Here is a 15692-nt window from a genome sequence, read left to right on the forward strand (position 1 = left end):
AGTGGAGGGGAGATCCACCCCCCCACCCCCAGCAGATGGTGACGGCTTGGTGAACAGAGAGGGGCAGCACAGGAGAAAAAAGATGTTGGCAACACACGAATCATGACTGAAACAGGGAAGATTAAACATGTTCAGGTTGTGACTGCAGCTACAAACTTCAGGGGACTTTCAGCCTCTTTCTTTATTTAGTCAGAAAATGCTAAACAAGCAGGAATATTAGAGATGCTTAAATAAAAGGCAGCAGAGTGCTTAAAATCAGCCAAAGCGTTCCTCCTAAAGGCTCCTGATGCCACGTGTTGGCTTGCTTTTCTTTTATATGAATGTTTCTATTAACTTATATTTTTTTTTACATCAGTGCCCTGAGATGACTTCTGTTGTGACTTGGCACTATATAAATAAACTGAATTGAAAATGCTTGGATTTATGAAAGTTTTGTCAAATCTTTTCGGGCGCGCGCAGAGGGGTAACAGGGAAGCGGCGCATCTCTGCGGGGGCGCGCGCATCGACGCACAGAGAAAAGCTTGAACTGATGGAAAACTAGGCTTAACTTGGACAACTTTTTTTTTTTTTTTTTTTTTTTTTAACAAACACTTAGAGAGTTTTCAGGTAACTTTGACCTGATGTAAAAAAAAAAAAAGCAGCTTTCTTAAATAAAATATTTACCCAAACCGAAAATCACGTGACGTGTTGGAAACAAATGGAGTCTTTGCAGCTTCCGGTTGCTTGTCAGAAATCAGACACTAAAAACAGGAAAACTGTAAAGGTATGCGTGATGTCTTATCTCAGGAGGCGGAAACGTTTGCTCATTTGACCTTTCACCCTCAGTCATGACACCTGTCGCCTCGGGTTACCTGTTTTTGTTGTTGTTGTTGTTGTTGTTTTAGGAGGTTAATCCGGATGCAAACAATACACACCAGAATATAGCCCATGGATAAATACAATGCCACAGTTTTCTCTCCTTATATCTCTCGTTTTTGACAGTTCATCACGCGCAGAGACGCTGCAGGAAGCTTTCTGAGTTTGGACGGAGGAGCAGGATGGAGACAGCTAACAAAATAAGTTATCACGCATTTCAGGTCACATCAATGCAAAGGTAAAAAATGTGCTCAGGAATATATATATATATATATATATACTGTATATGCGTTCAGGACGCAAAGTATTTATTTGTTTGTGTTTGTTTCAGCGACATTGGACGTGTTCCAGCAGATTTTCTTTTTCTCTTGTTATTGTTCCATCACCAAAACGTTATTATTATTACAGGTTTATCTTGAAATTAAATGTTAAGTAAAAACTCAAATGAAGGGTAAGAAAAAGATCATTCCTGGCACTTTCAGGATGTGCTGGGGGGATTTTTGGAGATCTGTCAGTTTTCCTCTCTATCCAATATGGACAAAAACAGAAAATATTCTATCGACGTTTTTTTTTTATGTTTGAAAAAAAAGCATGTCATTTCAAAACGCACATCTTACATAATCTAAATCAAACTGTGTAAATCCTGACTTTGGTAAATCGATCCATGTTAAGATCGATTTAATGTGATAGTGACAGATGCCAATCAGAGACCTCTAATCTCTTCTTCAACTCTCGGTAACCTCTCGGTGCCACCTTTCCCCTGTAGGCACCTCTCCTCTCCTCCAGTTCCTTCACAGAGGACCGGCTCTGTTTCCAGATAAACTTTGGGCCCCCTCCCCTTTTGTCCCTTGACACGTTTATTTCTTCTAAAACAGGCTCCTTTTGTCCTGATGGAGCTTTCAAAGGCTGACGGACGGAGGAGATAAGGACTTCGCTCTCTGCTCAGCCTCTTCTTAAACCATGTTTTCTCTGCTGTTCGTGCTGCTGCAGGAGACAGACGAGCCGGTGCCACGGAGGCCTGACATTAAAGGTGTCGGGTTTGTTCAGCAGGCTCGTGAGAACAACATTAACAGGGTTTTAAACGCGCCGGGACGCTGGCACCCCGTGACGCACAGAGCAAGCGCGGCGCAGGGCGCAGAGAGTGAAAGCAAGTTTTCATTTCAGTGTGTGTGTGTGTGTGTGTGTGTGTGTGTGGGTGTGTTTTATATATTTTTCTTGCACAAATTGGTCGTGAAATAAAAAAAATTTAAGCTCAAGAGGTCATAAAGGAGCTAACTAACAGAGCTGCCAATTTTGTGCGCATTTGTGTTTTCTAATAAAATGTATTTTATTATTATTAACCTTTACATCAGTTCTAAACTAAAACAAATTGCTCGAGCTTGTTTCAGTCTAATGTATAAGAGTATGAGGTTTTAAAGGGAAAAAAAGTCTAATTTAATAGTGGTTTGTCTACAAATGACAGTTATGGAGGGACACAAGGCGCTTGTGGAAGATGACTGCTTGTCACTTGAATTTAGAGTTATTTGTTCAATTGCGCAAGTTTTGAGTTTTAAATTAAAGCATCAAAATGAGTCAAAAATGTGAAGATCGGGGCAGAACAGGTCTAATATAAACGGAAATATTAACGTTTTAGAGAGAAATTCAAATTTTAGTTACATAAATGAAGTGGCTGAGTTTGGAAACGAGTCACTTAAAAGCAAAGAGTCACTCCAATCTGCTAAATAGTAATTATGCTTTAAAAGTTTGCCTTTTTTTTTTTTACACTTTTTTTTTTTTTTTTTTTTTTTTGGCACAAATGTGATATTGCGGCGCTGCATGCGTAAAACCAAACTGGCACCATTGTTCTATTTAAAACAAAGAAGGTGCTCCAACTAGTTTTCCACCAGTGTGAGATTCATAGTCTGATCCGGGATCGGTTTTATCAGTCAGGAAGGGATGAAACGTCATCACCTGCCTGGAACAAGCCGGACCAAGCAGCGCAGCAGCTGAGTGGAAACAAGCCGTCTCCCTGACAAGTGTTTTCCTACACTCACTCAGTGGGTGGAATGCCACCAAAACACACGCTCACTCATCCTCTCTCACGCGCCCCGATGCCCCCCATTTCTTTCCCCATGAAGCCACGCCCCCTGTGCCTCTCCTCATCCAATGGCCGCGGTGCGCAGTCTTCAGCGCAGCTCCCGGTTGGATAAAATCTGCCTTAGTGTCGGCCGCGCGCACACACACACGGCACAAGACGACTGGCAGCTCAGTCCTTCTTCAGCCTGGACACACACTCACACACACCGCCATTCAGAACCACGTCAGGTGGATGCTACAAGAAAATCTGCTTCGGAGCGTGTTTTTATTATTTGGAGCTCCACTGTGGGAAGGTAAGCTCTGCTTTAAAGCTGAATTTATGGGAATCCATAAATCCTCTGATGTACCTCTGGATAGAGAACAATTATTAAACATAAATAACAGAGAAGATATCCTAAAACACTGATTTTTTTTATATTTAAATCATCAAAAGGCCAAATTAAAGTGAGGAGCTTTAATTCCAGATCATCATCATTTGAAATGTTTTGGAACAAAAGATGGTTTAATGTTTATATTTTATCAGAAGACGAAATAAACCCGTAATTTAAGACGTTTTAGCTTCATGTGCTGAGTTTACGCTCTGAAAAAGGTTGTGTTTTATTTTGGAAATGTGTTTGGAAATCAGAAATCATCTTTAAAAATCACAATTCACAAAAGAAAAAAACAAAAAACTTTTATGTTGGGTTTTTAGCTCCATGGGCCCAGAATGTTAGATTTCAAATATCAAACAATTATACAGAATATGAGTTATGCGAGTTTAAGATTTTTTTCAGTTAATTGAAAGATTTTCAAACACTTTTATCAATTTTTTTTTCATATATTTACATTTCTTTGTCATAAACACAAATTGTAAAGCGCGAAAAATCTAATTTTCTTATGTAAAAGTATCTAAAATACCATTAAAACAATTTGAAATAATTTCATTTATTAACTTCAATGTTATCCACACAAAGAATTCGTTTCTAAAATTAAGAGTTTTATTAAAAGCTTAAAATGGTTTAAACTGGGATACACTTCTTAAATTTATGGCAAGCTGATTAATATTTAAATAATTGCAGCAGAACACAAGTTACAGGCTTATAAAATTAAAAATAAACAGTAATGTATACTTTTTTCAGCTTTTTCCGTTCTTTAAAATAAGACATTATTTAAAACGATTACATAAAAATTCCCAGCAGTCAAATATTTTGTTAAACCCAGTAAATTTGTGTACAAAAAGAACAGTTTGTCTCCTGTTTTTGCAGAATACTGGTGTCTTTTTGTTGTGGACACAGCTGAATTGATTTCTGAGTTGCTTTATTTGTCTCAGTTTGACACAAATTCCTAATTTCTCAGCGTTCAAAGTCATCCTGACAGAACGCAGCAGCTAAAGCAAAGCTCACACACGACATTCACAAGATTTAACAGCTTTCAGAGTTTCATTCCTTTACTCTTTTCACATATATAATGACATTCTTACAGTTTTTGTGTTGTTTTAATTTTCATTTTATTTGGACCTCACCATGCCCTAACAGTGTTGTCATTTAAAGGTTTGTAGTTTGAGTTTCTCTTCTAAAGCTTGTCTTTTTAATGTCGATTTAGATAAAAGCATTTGCCGAAGTGAATTTTTTTTTTAAATGCCACATAATCAGTTTGGTTTAAAATGAGTTTATTCAAGTTTGAAGATTCATCCCTGTAAGTTTTCTCCTTTAAAGATCCCATTTTTCTCTATATATTTCCAGCTGAGGTCAGATGAACAGAATAAAAAGCAGATTTATTCTTTTTTTTTTTTTGCAGTTTATGAATCTATAGAATGTCTGGACAAGATGTTCCTTGATGTTTCACCTAGAGGTGTCAAACTCAGCTACGAAAAGGAGCCAACATTTAAAATCTTTGTCCGAACCAGTCCACTTTCAGCTGATACATTAATTCCAGTCAGATCCATGACATCTTTTCTTGCTTGCAGGTTCATCAACAACAGTTTGATCTGTCTCACTTGACGTTCTGTTGCTCTTTCCATCAGAATCAATAATGATAGAATGATCCAGCCGTCTTTCTGGCTTCAAAGTTAGCCATCTGGCAAGAGAAGTCTATACTAAATGATGCTTTTTAAAAAAAAAAAAAAAAAAAGGCTAAAATTAGAAGAGATACAATATTTTACATTTAAATTATCATCTTGGTGGACCAGATTTGGTCTGTGACTCTTGATATTGACATATGTGATGGCTTTTAAGTGCCTGGCCTTGCTGGTTTTTTTGCTCTCTGTCCCATTAATACACAAATAATCAAAACACTGACAGAAACAGGAGGTTTTGGAGACAGCAGTGTCAGGCAACACTCTCATCCCTGGCGTCCCAGCCGACTGCTCGTTCTGTGCGAGGGAGCACGTGTGACAAAGAGTTTCGTGTTTCCTGTCGTTCTGCAGTTTGAGTCCGGCGCTGCACTCGGGGGCACACTCATGTCAGACGAGGCGCAGTGACAGCACTTTGCGTGGGACAGCAGAGGAGGAGAGCACCACGTTCAGCTGGTGGAACAAGGACCAAACACTCAGGGATATGTCCAGTACCTCTGGAAGAGGTAAATACACAACACGAGGCGTCCTGCTCTGTCCTCTTGATGCTGCTGGCTGATGGGAATAACTAAACATACACGAAGAAGATGAGAAACATAAAGAAGATGATTCTTCACTCCTGAATTTAAACAGGCTGGATCAGATCTGATTTTGTGTAGATTCAAAAATAAATCTGTAAACTTGGAGCACGGGCCGTTAAGTTGACTTTTTTTAGAAGTTTGAAGGTTTTCACACCGTTTCAGCAAACGTTCAGCTTTAAGGTTCAACCATGTTTCTGTGCCTGACCCCTCAGACACAGGAATCTTTCAATTTCATCTTTAATATTAACTTTGAAACATATTAAGCTCATGATCACTCTAAGAAATTAAAACGTAGCTTTTTTATGCCAGCTGGCTTTATTAAATGTGAAACAATAATAATAATAATAATAATAATAATAATTAGAAACGTTGTTGTAGATGGTGGATTCAGAAAAAAAACCCACTTTGTTGCAAGGCCAATGTGCTCGTACAAAAAGCACATTTAATTCAGTGAAAGGATTAGTATGTTTTAAGTAAAGTGGCAAAGTTGGAATAATTAGCAGCATAAACGCTCGTGTTGTAGCTTTAATGCTTTTTTTAATTATTAAAAATGAACTAAAATCATTCAATTTGTGTTCAAATCCTTGTGTAACTGAAACACATTTTATTTTTCGAGCGTAAACTCTCAGTGTTTTCTACAGTTGTTCTTAGACTTTTGTAGATTCGGGGGGATAAAATGTTTTTGGCATTTGCCCACAATCAGTTTGTAAATGAGAGCCGTGCAGACCATCCATCGCTTCATATTCATGCCTAAAACTCAGTTCTTTTTAATTTTTTTGCATTTATGAAAGTAATATCCACTTCTTATTCACCCAAGGTTACTCTCTGCACAGCTTTTCAATTGGTCTGTTCAGCACTTGAATCAAACTTATCAGAACTTGTGGTCCAGTTCGAAGATTAATCTCTAAAAGTTTAACATGTTATTTCTGAGCAACTCTTTTAATGGAATGGAACAAATGAAGGATGCATTTCATTTTATTTATAGCTTGTTTACAGATTTTTGGACTAATTTTATCTTTAAGCACAATATAAACCTGCCTATCTATCTGTTTATATGTTGTTGTTTTTTTGCTGTGCATGAGTTGTTCGTGCGCCTTCCTTGGCCCTTCCACCTCCCCCTCCCCGGCTCTGCTCGGGCTTTAATATCCTGCAGGTTGATGAAGCTTGGCGGGGAGATTTTTCTCCACACTCGGCTGGTGGCGTTAATAGAGGCTGCCCTCCTTCGTCCGGCCACCGTTTGATGTGGAAATGAAAGCTGGACGAGGAAGAAAAAGCCCTGAGAGAGACGAGCTTTAACTCAATGGGTTCAGTGAGAAGTGTTTGAGCAGATACAGATACAGTGGAGGTTGTTGTCTGCAGGCTGTTTGGACCCACAAGATCTCCATCGGCTGTTGTTTTACCAAAGCTTTATGCATTAATTTAGGTAAAATTTTCTAAACGCCTTTATTTCATGTTGTGCAGGGAAGAAGCTTTTCTAGTTTGATGCTTACACGTAAAATTGCTTGTGAACATTTGGACGTATTTAAGCTTGTCAGCAAATAAAAAGTCGACTCCAAATAGGTTTTGGGCTTGTAAATGAGAACCGGAGAGCAAAAGCCAGCAGGTATTTTTTCCAATGAGGTAATTAGCTCATTATAATGATCAGTCTGCAAGAAGAGTATTGTTGGCTGCAGTTACATTAAACTTTTATTTGTTTATATTTTTAGCTGAAATTCTTCGACAGATTGAAACGAGTCTGATCAGGGTTAAATAAAAACTGAACGAGATGTAAAAACGACCGTCTTTCTAAATGTTCTCTCAACGTCACCGATGATTAAAATTGCTGGGGCTGCGGTAGCTCGGTGGTCAGTGTTGCGGCCTCATGATCCTGAGGCTGAGGGTTCGAGCCCAGATTGCATCAGAAAGGACGTCCGGTGTAAAACAATCGCCAAAATCTATCGTTTGAGTTGGCTCGACGTGGCGATGCCTGCAGACGCAAGAAAAGCAACAACTCTTTTTGGTGCTTTTATTTATGAAAACATCAAACTACGCTGTAAATGCTCCACTGAAAATTAACCAAGAAGATAAAATTGTCATATGACATGTTGCAAAATTTTATTATAATAATTACGTGAGCTAAATTATTATTTTTTTCTTCTGACAGAAGTGAGGATTTAATTAACCAATAAGTTTATCTGTTAAAAAAAAAAAAAGTTTAAATCAGCGACTTGTGACTGTGTGTAAACTGTCTTATGTTCCTTGACATTTATAAGTGTTCATCCCCCCTCCTCCCCCAGGTCATGGGGGTCTTAACCAACTAGGTGGAATGTTTGTTAATGGCCGTCCGCTTCCGGAGGTGATCCGGCAACGCATCGTAGACATGGCTCACCAGGGCGTGCGGCCCTGTGACATCTCCCGGCAGCTCCGGGTCAGCCACGGCTGCGTCAGCAAGATCCTGGGACGGTGAGGGGATGGGGAAAAAAAAAAAAAAACTGGTGTTTTTTGACCTGTTTACTTATTCAGGACTCTTCAGAGCTGTGAGAGGTGACTAAAACCTGCCTTGGTGACCCTCTCCTTCAGATACTATGAGACAGGCAGCATCAAGCCTGGCGTTATCGGTGGCTCCAAGCCTAAAGTGGCCACCCCGAAGGTTGTGGAGAAGATCGCAGAGTACAAGAGGCAGAATCCCACCATGTTTGCGTGGGAAATCAGAGACCGGCTGCTGGCAGAAGCGGTGTGTGACAGCGACACGGTGCCCAGCGTGAGCTCCATCAACAGGTGAAAAACTGAACCAATATGCAGATGACAACTAACCTTATTCTCTTGTCGACATCGACACACTACAAAACATTGAAAGGTCATTTTAGAGGTTAAATAATTCTTTGGTTTCAGAATAATTCGAACAAAAGTCCAACAGCCGTTTAACCTCCCCCTGGATGGAAAAGGTCTGAGTCCGGGACAAACGTTGCGTAAGTTTATTTGTCTGTATCACCGTACATTATTGTGGGATGCCAAAAGATTAAGCTTAAAAACTAGCAGTTGGCTCAAAGGTTTAGGATGATAGCTCTGATTCCCTATATCTGACTTTGATCTGTGTCCATACCTTTGGTTGTTTTTCAGTCCCCAGCTCCAACGTCACCCCTCCAGAGTCGCCGCAGTCAGACTCTTTGGGCTCCACGTACTCCATCAACGGCCTGTTAGGCATCCCCCAACCAAACACGGACGGCAAGAGGAGCCACGATGACAGTAAGAACCGGATTAAATCTATGTCCCGATATTTACGGAGCGCATTACTATCCTCATCAAAACTAATGTAAAGAGTCACATTGGAGATTATGTTCCAAGTTTTTAATTTCCTTTTATTGAGCTGTGTAACTCCTGCCTGCTGGATATATTTCAAGGATTCAAGAATCTTTATTTGTCATACGCACCACATGTGGTACTTGTGGTGGAACGAAGTTGTGTACACAGGGTCCCAATTACAGCTAATCAACGTATTAAAATGTAAAGAAAAACAATAATCAGATCTAAGATTTGAACTAAGAAAAACTTTAATAAAAACACACTAAGCACTAGTAGTATATAAAAAAAAACAATACGCCAAACAGCAGCACGAGCATGAGTCTGTGAGCAGATGAGCACGAATGAACACAGCAGCATGATGCGATTTTCAGTGATTATCCTGGTTAGAGATTCATGAGTCTAACAACCTCAGGGCCTTAACCTCCTGCCTGAGGGGAGCAGGGCAAAAAATGTGTGTGCTGGGTGAGTGGGGTCCTTCATGATGCAGGTGGCCCTCATCCTGCTAACTGCCAAGAAAAGATGCCGTAGTGTTTAGCTCTGCCTGAACATAGAAACAAATAAATCTGATGGTGACACACTGGGTTTGAATACAAAATGTAAAGCAGGATTGCTTATTTTGTACGGTTCAAACAAAAGCTGAGTATCTACCGCATAACCATTTACTTATTGACCATTCGGTTGAACAACCAGAGCAGGAGTAGTGTTTCTTAAAGGGAGGCCTCAGACACAAAAACTGCAACGTATAGGACGACAAAAGGTGTTCAAACAACGCAAAGTGCAGAGAAGTCGTTTCTCTTCATGTATTTTAACCCTTCTGCTGTTCTTGGGTCAAAATGACCTACAAGTGCTACTGACCTACAGTGCTAAGACAGAGACCAAGTCATTGTATTTAAGGATAGCTCAAATTGTGAGTACAACCTGAACCATCAGTGCTGAGCAGCATCCAAAGTTTAACTTGCCAAATTAAATCTGCTGACTATGTTAAAATCTGCTACCGAACAGGGAGCTCCGTTTTTAAAAACCACAAATCAAGAAAATGATTCTAGTCTCCCGCTGTCCATCGTCCATGTTGTGCGCAGGCGATCAGGAGAGTTGTCGGCACAGCGTGGACTCTCAAGGCAGCGGGGGAGTCCCCAGGAAACAAATGAGGGTGGATCATTTCTCTGTGGCCACGCAACATCTGGAATGTGGCTTTGATCGTCACCACTATCCACCAGAGTCCTTCAGCTCCACCTCAAGCAGCAAAACAGAACAGGTAGCAAAGGACACGTCCTGGGCCACTTAGGCAGCATGCATCTTAAATTTCTTGTTCAATCTGTTTATTTTCTTTTGCACAGTGCCCTGAGACGACCTCTGTTGTGACTTGGCGCTATCTAAAGCCTGAAAACCAGTTTGTAAATGTGTGCACTTTAGCTTTAGACTGAAAGTTAACCTCTGTTTGTCGTCGCCCAGACTTTGTACCCGCTGTCCCTCATCAACGGGAGCCTAGACGAGGCCAAGAGCAGCCTCTCAACGTCCGGCTCCGTCATTGGACGAAATCTGTCGGCGCACCAGAGCTTCTCCGTGGTCACTGGTGAGACCTTTAATGTCAGTCGGTGTATTTTAACCCACAAAACCACAGGAATGAACACTGAAGTGTCAGCATACGTCAGGCAGAAGAGTTTTCCGCTCACCTTCATCGTTCATTGCTTTTTTTTTTTTTTTTCAACCACGTTAGTTTTGTTCATTCACGTTCATGATTTGTTTCCATTTTCTCACTTTGCCCCGCTTGCACACTGGCTGCCGCGCCCTCAGAGCCCCTACAGACCATCCCGCTCTGTCTGAAACAGGAAATGCCCCCAGAGGTAACCAGCACAAGCCCCTCACAAAGCATGGCGGCCATCGTGGAGCTGCAGAAACCCGTTTCTGTCAGCGGCTGCAACAGCAGCACCAATAATCATCATTTCCCCAACTCCTTCAACTCATTTTCCCATCATGCACCAGTGTACGGCCAGTTCAGCAGTCAGTCTATCATCTCAGGTAACGCAGCCATTCATCTCATTTATGTTCACAGGAGAGCATGAAAGCAAGGGCGTTTCTGAACGTTTTCTCAATTCTTGAGCAAGTAAATTAATTAAATACTTAGTATTCCTTGATAGAATGCATATCACCCGCTACTTTTTCATGCTAAAGTTTTAGATTAAAATCATCTTGTGTGAACAAATGAAGGAGATGTAGCAGTTTTGGTGAAACTTTGGGAAGAAAAAAAAAATATTATGTGCCGTCTCATGCAATATTAATAAAAATAAAATTATGTTGGGCTCCCTTCAGGTCCAGGCCTCCCTTGCAAAATCGATCAGTGCTCTCAATGGAATATGCCTGGTTAATAATAATAATAATAATAATAATAATAATAATAATAATAATAATAATAAAACATTTTGAGCTGTTATGCTCAGAGCACGTGTTGTGAATAACCCCACACAAAATTTTAGCTCACCGTCTGTGACTTTGACAGAGTTAGAGCCATTTTTGTGTTGACTCAAGTCAGTTAGCTGTGGGGGCCATCTTGAATGAAATTGACTCCAAAGATGAATCAGTTTTAGATGCACATTCATTTATTACTGTCTACAGTTTTCATTCACATCTATCCAGTGTGTCATGAACAATTTTGCTAACAGACAAATGCAGTATATTTTTGCAGTTAACGCTAAAGTTTTGAGCAGTGATCCTGCTCAACGTGTACTTTTTAAATTATGTCTTGAGGATCACTCGGCTATTACCACACCAGATTTTAACCAAACATCTGTAAAATTGACTGTTTTATGTATTTTTGTGTTTTGTAATATCAGTTGGCTGTGGCAGCCATTTTATATTAGCGTTACTTCAAAAGTTAATCAGTTGTAGATGTGCATTCAATTATTTACTTCTGCAAGTTTAATTAAAATTCACCCATGGGTTCAATGGATATTTTGCTAACAGACACATGCAAGCAAAAACATAAATGTCCTACTTTACCTTTTAGTGGCGGATGATATTTCTCCCAGATTGCTCAACTTTTTGCATCACGTGCTGAAGTTAAAATGTATGTTCTGTGTGTCTTCAGGGCGTGACATGGTGAGCTCCACCCTGCCAGGGTACCCACCCCACATCCCCTCCCCAGCCCAGACAGGATACTCCGCCTCTGCCATCACAGGCATGGTGGCAGGTGAGTCCAGCAGAGAGGGGCATGTAAAATAAGAACTGCATCCGGGCCTGAGCGAGTCAGACAGGTATGGAGAGAAGGAGCGGGGGGGGGGGGGGGGGGGGGGGGGGGGGGGGGGGGCAAACTCAGATGGAGGTTTGTAGATTAACAGGGAGACAGGCTGAGTTAATCTGTCGCCCTGCCAGGGTGCTGAGCTGTGTGTATGTGCGGGTGTGCGCGCGGATGCACACGGGCCCGGGGGGGGGGTAAGGGAAACAGGCTGGGGGGTTCCGCCCTGCTGCCCACACCCCCTCATCCAGACACCTCTGACCACACATCGCCATGGGAACCAGGGGGCCCAGGAGGGAGAGATGCAGGGTGGGCGGGAAGGGATGTAAAGTCTGGACGAAGAGGAGGAGGCCTTTGTGGTGTGTGTCAGAGTTTGTGTGTGTGTGTTGAAAACAGTGCACTTGTGTGTGTCAAGATGGCTGCGTGTGAGCAAGAAAGAGTGTGTGTGTGTGTGTTTTTGAAGTCTGCCCTCCGAAGCGCGAAATGAGAGGGTCTGATTTATTATTTTTCTAGTGGGCTCACTGTGAGGAAGCGTTGATACACAATTACTGAGTGAAGGAGGAGGATGGTGGGTGGGTGGGGGGTGGGGGGTATATGGAGGGAGAGGAAAAGAGTGTGGTGGGGGGTGGGCTCGGGGCTTCATTCCAACCCAACATAATTACCAATTAGATATTGGAATGTTTAAAAAAGAGTGAAGTAAAGAAGGAGGAGTGTTGTTGAGGCTAAAACAGGAAGTGCCGGATGAACAAAGGAGGGGAGTGGAGGGGGGGGGGTGTTCAGGGGGCAGAGCCAGAGCGACGCTGGAGGAAGCGGGCGCACAGGCTGGTTGTATGTGCACGCACCACTGGGCCGAGGGATTTTACCCTCAGCTATCCACCTGCACCGCAGATTAATGGTTTACATGCTGCACTAACTGCTGGTGAATTATGAGCCAGGCCCGAGCAGATGCTGGTACATGGACAAACAGCCTCAGCCTCGCCTTCTCACAACAAACGTCTTCATGATTTTTATCTGAAAAATGTGAAGCCCTAACCTTTCCCTTCTCTCCTTGTCGTTGTGTAGCAGGCGCAGACTACTCGGGTCAGTCCTACAGCCATTCGCCCTACACCTCCTACAGCGAGGCCTGGAGGTTCACCAACCCCAGCATACTAGGTGAACCCAGAACCCTTCATTCAATCATTTATCAGGAGCTGAACATGACCTCAGCAGGGAAAGACAAAGTGTTGACATACTATTTTTATTCGTGCACACAACTTCCTATGGATTTCCAGTGAATTTGACCTTGTCGTTCAAAAATAATCAGGCGTGACTTGAATTTAAATGAACAACTGTGTCAGTCACATGAGTGCTGCTGTGTTTGTCTGCTGTGGAAACAATTACAGTGATTGTGAAAGAGCTGTACTTGAGTTCAGCACGACCTTGATTTATTTGTCTTATTTTGTCCCCTATGAGTTGCCATCTATAACATTTTCATTCACTTTTGGGTTTGCTAACAAATCAAAGTAAAAGTGGGCAAATGGCAAAGATTTAAAAAAGCTGAAGTCTGCAGAATTTTGACGTTTTGGGAAGTTTTTTTTTCTTTTAATTAACGGTCATGTTATTATATTTGTGTGACCAATTTAACATCCACTTGATAGTGTTCCTGTTTCTTCCTTAATTATTTTCGAATTGTTCATCAAAATGTTCTACTTGATTTGGAATAATGGCTTGTCAAGTTTATGATTTTTCCATATAGAAATACATCAATATCTCTTTGATTCCTTCTAGAATAATATTGTCTGAAAATATTTGCTCAGTTTTTGTCTTTTTATGCTCCTTTTGAACTTTTAGCTATTGTCTTAACTGATTTTAGCAGCTTTGCTAACTTTAGATGTAATTACCGCTACAGTTCTGCTAATTGTATTACCGTATTTATCGGACTATAAGGCGCACCAGATTATAAGGTGTATTAAGCGAAACAAAAGAGTCAAACTTTATTCAACTCATTCACAATAACCACATCAAATCAGTTCGAGGTCAGTAAGAACCAGAGTTAATACATAAGGTGCGCCTGACTATATTGCTCACTGTCAATTTTTTAGAAAATTAAAGGATTTTAAGTGCGCCTCATAGTCAGAAAAATACAGTATTTATATTTATTGATTTAATTTCACTTTAAGCTCCAGTTTTGTTTAAGTTTTACTGTTTTATTAAATTAAAAATTATCTAACTTCTTGTTAGTTTTAGCATGTATTTTGCCATTTTCGTTTTCTTTGTTTTTAGCTAAGGTTTTTTGAACATTACTTTTTAGCTACTTAGTCGTTAATTTAAGCTTTTAACTATGGTTTTGTTATTGTTGAGCTAACTGTACATTTTAGCTTTGGTTTTTCTCATTTTAGTATTTTTACAGCGTTGCTAATTTTAACTTGTTGAACTAATTTTAGCTCATATTCTGCTTGTTTTAACTTGAGCAGTTTCATTAACAGTTCGTTTTTCAACAAGTTTCAGCAAAGTCACCATGCCGCCAACAATCACACTTCAGTTTCACAGAACATTCATTTTAACTACATTTTGTCTGAAAATAAAACAAATACAGCGCTTTAGTTTTAAACCCACAGAATGAGCGTGACAAAGACGTGCGTGCTCATTAATTTCAAGTTTATAACTAATAAACAGCATTGTGAGCCTATCCACATTATGATTTTTGTTCATCTTCTGTTTTTATTCTTTGAAATAATTATGTCATAAGTTCCAACAATGTCCAGTGAGGTCATCTGGATGATTTCTTTTTTTTTTTGCTGAGATGTTTTGGACTTCTTCAGTCTGAGGAGCCATAATAAAACTGATTCTCCACAAACAGCATTCTTCATAGTGGGAAAAAAACCCCAGTTAAAACCAGTAAACCAGAGGTCATTTTAGCCCCAGCAAACTGTTTTTTCTTCCCCCACTGTTTGTGGATAATGTATTTGTTTGGTGGCTCCTCAGATTGAAGAAGTCTGCTGGATGACGGATGAAACGTTTCGGGAAAAAAAAAAAAGGCTGAACATTGTTGGATTTTATACCTGGATTATTGAGCATGAACTTTGGTGGCATACGTTCTCAGCTTTGAGAAGCAGGTGCTTTAACTCATCATCATGCATAAAGGCAAACTCATCTAATATATAAAGTAAACGAACATCAAATAAGTTATTATTTTTATTTTAAATACGAAGAAGTGAATTCCACCTCTGCACCTGACAATAAAACCTCCTGCACTAATATTGCTTTTATAATCAAACCTTCCTCCATCCGTCTCCCCGCTGCAGGTTCACCTTACTACTACAGCTCAGCCTCCCGCACAGGCCCCCCCTCTGCCGCCGCCTACGACCACCTCTAACTCCAGCTGACAGGGCGGACGCTCACCTCACAGAGGACGTTCACACAAGACTGGACAACTCGTCCCACAGCGTGAAAGTCAGAACTGATTGAACTTCAGGCTCAGCTGAAGACCCAGCTGCACATCTGCTTTTTATTTTCATCGTTATTTATTTGACACATGTTGTGCAAGATGCACGTTTACACACCCAGCCTGCACAATATTAGTTTATCTTTAAAGCTGTTTTGGCTAAAGACTTTTTTTTTTTTTTTTTTTTTTGAG

At 40.6% G+C, this 15692-nt stretch overlaps 1 protein-coding gene across 1 annotated transcript; it reads left to right on the forward strand.

Moving 5' to 3' along the window:
• Positions 1 to 3076: 3076 nt before the first annotated feature.
• On the forward strand, positions 3077 to 15438 carry pax8 (paired box 8). Its single transcript, XM_037692148.1, has 11 exons — positions 3077 to 3224; positions 7839 to 8004; positions 8122 to 8319; positions 8434 to 8510; positions 8662 to 8787; positions 9924 to 10099; positions 10297 to 10417; positions 10639 to 10863; positions 11930 to 12031; positions 13142 to 13228; positions 15361 to 15438. Exons 1-11 carry the CDS (start codon positions 3164 to 3166, stop codon positions 15429 to 15431), a joined length of 1410 nt encoding a protein of 469 aa, XP_037548076.1. The 5' UTR covers positions 3077 to 3163; the 3' UTR covers positions 15432 to 15438.
• The last annotated feature ends 254 nt before the right edge of the window (positions 15439 to 15692 follow it).

This window comes from Nematolebias whitei, chromosome 18 (assembly GCF_014905685.2).
Source record: "Nematolebias whitei isolate Nwh7 chromosome 18, NemWhi1, whole genome shotgun sequence".
NCBI lineage: Eukaryota > Metazoa > Chordata > Actinopteri > Cyprinodontiformes > Rivulidae > Nematolebias > Nematolebias whitei.